This window comes from Triticum dicoccoides, chromosome 7A (assembly GCF_002162155.2).
Source record: "Triticum dicoccoides isolate Atlit2015 ecotype Zavitan chromosome 7A, WEW_v2.0, whole genome shotgun sequence".
NCBI lineage: Eukaryota > Viridiplantae > Streptophyta > Magnoliopsida > Poales > Poaceae > Triticum > Triticum dicoccoides.
Genome location: NC_041392.1, coordinates 289,279,178 through 289,282,985, shown reverse-complemented (window position 1 = coordinate 289,282,985; position 3,808 = coordinate 289,279,178). Strand labels below are relative to the sequence as shown.

General features: G+C 51.2%; 1 protein-coding gene across 1 annotated transcript; it reads left to right on the top strand.

Moving 5' to 3' along the window:
* Positions 1–1,049: 1,049 nt before the first annotated feature.
* Positions 1,050–3,263, top strand: LOC119332301 (cytochrome P450 78A9-like). The gene is made up of 2 exons (XM_037605487.1): positions 1,050–2,162; positions 2,298–3,263. Exons 1-2 carry the CDS (start codon positions 1,161–1,163, stop codon positions 2,943–2,945), a joined length of 1,650 nt encoding a protein of 549 aa, XP_037461384.1. The 5' UTR covers positions 1,050–1,160; the 3' UTR covers positions 2,946–3,263.
* The last annotated feature ends 545 nt before the right edge of the window (positions 3,264–3,808 follow it).

The following is a 3,808-nucleotide window of genomic DNA, read 5'->3' as shown; positions in this document are numbered from 1 at the left end:
ACTAAAAAATATTATTCCAATCAAAATGATAATTTTTTTTAAAGATAGATTGACTTATTCCCTCTCAAATAAGGATTTAAAAATAATAGATCAGAGATCATGGATGAACTAGCAAGAAAGTAAAATGAAGGTGTGTCTATTCTTAAGCTTTAGAGAAAATAATAGGATGTTTTAACACACGGCTATTAAAGCCTAACTTGTTGTCAATAAAGCTTTCATGTTCTGCTAGTAGATAAAATCGAGAAAAATCATACATGACATATATAATTATAAATTCACCTGTTTTTTAATACATACCAGGAATACTTAATATAATTATATTTAATCAAGGTATCAAGCAAGCCAATGTTGCGTCAAGCTGCTCGACCGGGCTACATGTAGTAGTTACCCACTGTTTATTTCTTTTCGAGTCAATTTTGAACCATTTACGAGCCCTCGAGTTTTTCTTGCAGCCTTAGCCACACAGACACACGGCAAGCACACATTAGACATGTATTAGCAGTTAATAAAACTATCTTATATTAAGTATCACGTATCCGTTAGAAAACAATAAAAAATATTGTACAATGAGTTATTTCTTCATCTTATTTTTTATAATAAAAAATATTTGTAAATATGTGGTGAGACAATTACTAATAAAGAACCATCTCTTAATTAAGATAGGACATGCCTTTTCTTTGATTGTAAGACTCTTGTTATTTAATCAATATATGGGTGGGGTTTAAAAGAAAGAATCATTTATCTTACTTAGGCTGATTGTAATGATAGTATCATAGTTAATATCATAAATGCTAATTAAGGAATTTTAATGAATGTTATAAAATTAAATAAAGAAAGAGAGAATTAAGTATCATATCATGATATCGTATTATAATAAATGTTATGCTACTACATGATACTAATATACGCTATCATGCAATAGAAAGATATATGACACTAGTATATGATACTTCCATTACCACCAGTCTAAGATACCATCACTTTACATTGACTCGGCCGCTATAAAAGGCGGTGCCCCGCGGTCTCGTCCTCCCAAACTCAAACTGCACTTGACTTTCCAGCTGCGAACAACAATCCGTCCTTTCATTTGGGCTCCTAGTGTTCTTCCCATTCGGCCTCAGCGCGAGAACGAGGGAAAAAGTACGTGCACGTACGTTGACATGGCTCCATCCGAGGAGTGCGGCTGGCTGCTGTACGTTTCCCTCGCCGCCAAATGCTGCGCCAACGGCGACGGCGAGCCTTACCGCGTGGTAGGCTTTGTTGCCGTTCTGCTCGCCGTCTTGGTCGTCACGTCGCTCCTGCACTGGGCGTCTCAGGGTGGTGCGGCGTGGGGGAGGTATTGGTGGACGAGCAAGGGTCTGGGCATTGGCGAGGCCCGTATCGCGGGGCCACGGGGCTTCCCCGTGATCGGCAGCATGGGCCTCATGACTGGCCTCGCCCACCGGAAGCTCGCGGCGGCGGCGTCGGGAAACGTCAGGCGCCAGCGGCTCATGGCCTTCTCCATGGGGGAGACCCGGGTGGTGGTGACCGCCGACCCTGACGTGGCGAGAGAGCTGCTGGCTAGCCCGGCGTTCGCCGACCGGCCGGTCAAGGAGTCCGCATACGGGCTTATGTTCCATCGCGCCATCGGGTTCGCCCCCTACGGCGCCTACTGGCGCACGCTCCGCCGGGTGTCGTCCTCGCACCTCTTCTCTCCGCGGCAGGTGGCCGCCTCCGCCGCGCAGCGCGCAGTGATCGCGCGCCAGATGGTGGATGCCATGAGGCCCGTCGGCGGCGCTGGCGTCAAGCACGTTGAGGCGCGGCGGTTCCTGAAACGCGCGTCGCTGCACAACGTGATGTGGTCCGTTTTTGGCCGGGGGTACGAGCTGGACGAGGCGGGGAGCGGGGAGGCGGCGGAGCTGAAGAGCCTTGTCGACGAAGGCTACGACCTGCTCGGCCAGCTCAATTGGTCCGACCACCTCCCGTGGCTCGCACGCTTCGACCTGCAGAAGATCCGGTCCAGGTGCTCCGCCCTCGTCCCCCGCGTGAACCGCTTCGTCGGCAGGATCATCGACGAGCACCGTGCCGCCCGGAACGACGCCGTGGTAGACTTCACCGACGTTCTGCTCTCCCTCCAGGGCGGCGACAAACTCTCCGACGCCGACATGATCGCCGTTCTCTGGGTATGTTCACCGTTTAAATGGAAAACATGAATGGACCCTTTTTTTATGCATGTGCCGGATAATTAGCTTGCTCATAACGAGAAATGTTTTCTTTTTTTTTGAAATGACGAGAAATGTTTTCTGTGTGGGTTGCAGGAGATGATCTTTCGTGGCACCGACACCGTGGCAGTGGTGATCGAATGGGTGCTGGCCCGGCTGGTGCTGCACCAGGACGTGCAGGCAAGGGTCCATGAGGAGCTGGACCGGGTTGTCGGGCCGAACCGGGCCGTGACTGAGTCGGACGCCGGCTCGCTCGTCTTTCTCCAGGCCGTGGTCAAGGAGGTCTTGCGCCTTCACCCACCAGGCCCACTGCTATCGTGGGCGCGGCTTGCCACGTCGGACGTCCACGTAGGTGGGTTACTCGTCCCCGCGGGGACCACTGCCATGGTCAACATGTGGGCCATAACCCACGACCCAGCCGTGTGGGACAAGCCGGCGGTGTTCAAGCCAGAACGGTTCCTCGCCGGGCCATCGTCGGACCACGCCGCCGCCGGGGCTGAGTTCTTTGGAACGGGTTCCGACCTCAGGCTCGCGCCGTTCGGGTCAGGCAGGCGGAGCTGCCCCGGCAAGTCACTCGCGATCGCCACCGTTGGATTCTGGGTTGCCACGCTGCTGCACGAGTTCGAGTGGACGCCGCCGGCGTCCAACGGGCCAGGTGGCGTAGACCTGTCTGAGGTGCTGAGGCTGTCGTGTGAGATGGCAGCTCCGCTGGAGGCAAGGCTGAGGCCGAGGCGTGCTGTGTGATGACGTGGCTGCGCCATGCGGGCCGGGTAGACGTACATGGGCCTCTTCTTCTTGTGTACTATGGTAATGTAGCGTCCCGCTTTGGAAATGTACCTGCTACTACAATAGGCCCGGTCCTGATACGTGTACTGCTGTCCTTACTGTTCTTAGCTGGGTAGATGTTTAATTACGTAGTTTTTTTTGCGATGTTTAATTACGAGTAGTTATGAACTACTATTAGGAGGTGAGTGTGACAGTTTTCTTGTGCCTCCTGTTTGCTGCCTAGAGATGTACTGCTTATGTAAAAATATTATCGTAATGCAAGTATCAGTTGTGTTAGAATTGATCACACGTTGTTATTGACCGAGAGAATAGGGGGAGTCTTTTCCCACTTTTGTGCTTTGATCGGGGGTATGCCAAAACTAACGTTCAGTTTCAGTCCCTAGCTCCTTAGCGCTATTCACCGTGCTATACAAAAAGAGAACGTGCACTTTTGCATGGTTGAGATATACGGGCTGGACCCAATATATAGACTCCTAACCACCGATCCACAAAAAGAAACGCTAAAAGGTTAGAAAGCCGTCTACCACCACCGGCCGCCACATCAGTGCCGATGGCTTCCTGCTGGCGGGCTCCTGGACTAGTTGCTGCATCTTCACCAACGGATGGCACGAGGGCCATGCCATCGGCGCTCCCTGCCATCTACGTCATCCAGGTGGTGCTGCCCTTCTTCCCCGGCCATGTCTTCACTGCCGAAGACCCCTAGATGCAGCCATGGGCTATCTTCTACTGGTCCTTGCTAATCACGGTTAGTCACTGCCATTTTGCATAAGAGGTGTTCTAATTATGAGATTAAGATCATGTGTTAAGTTAATTCTAAGGAA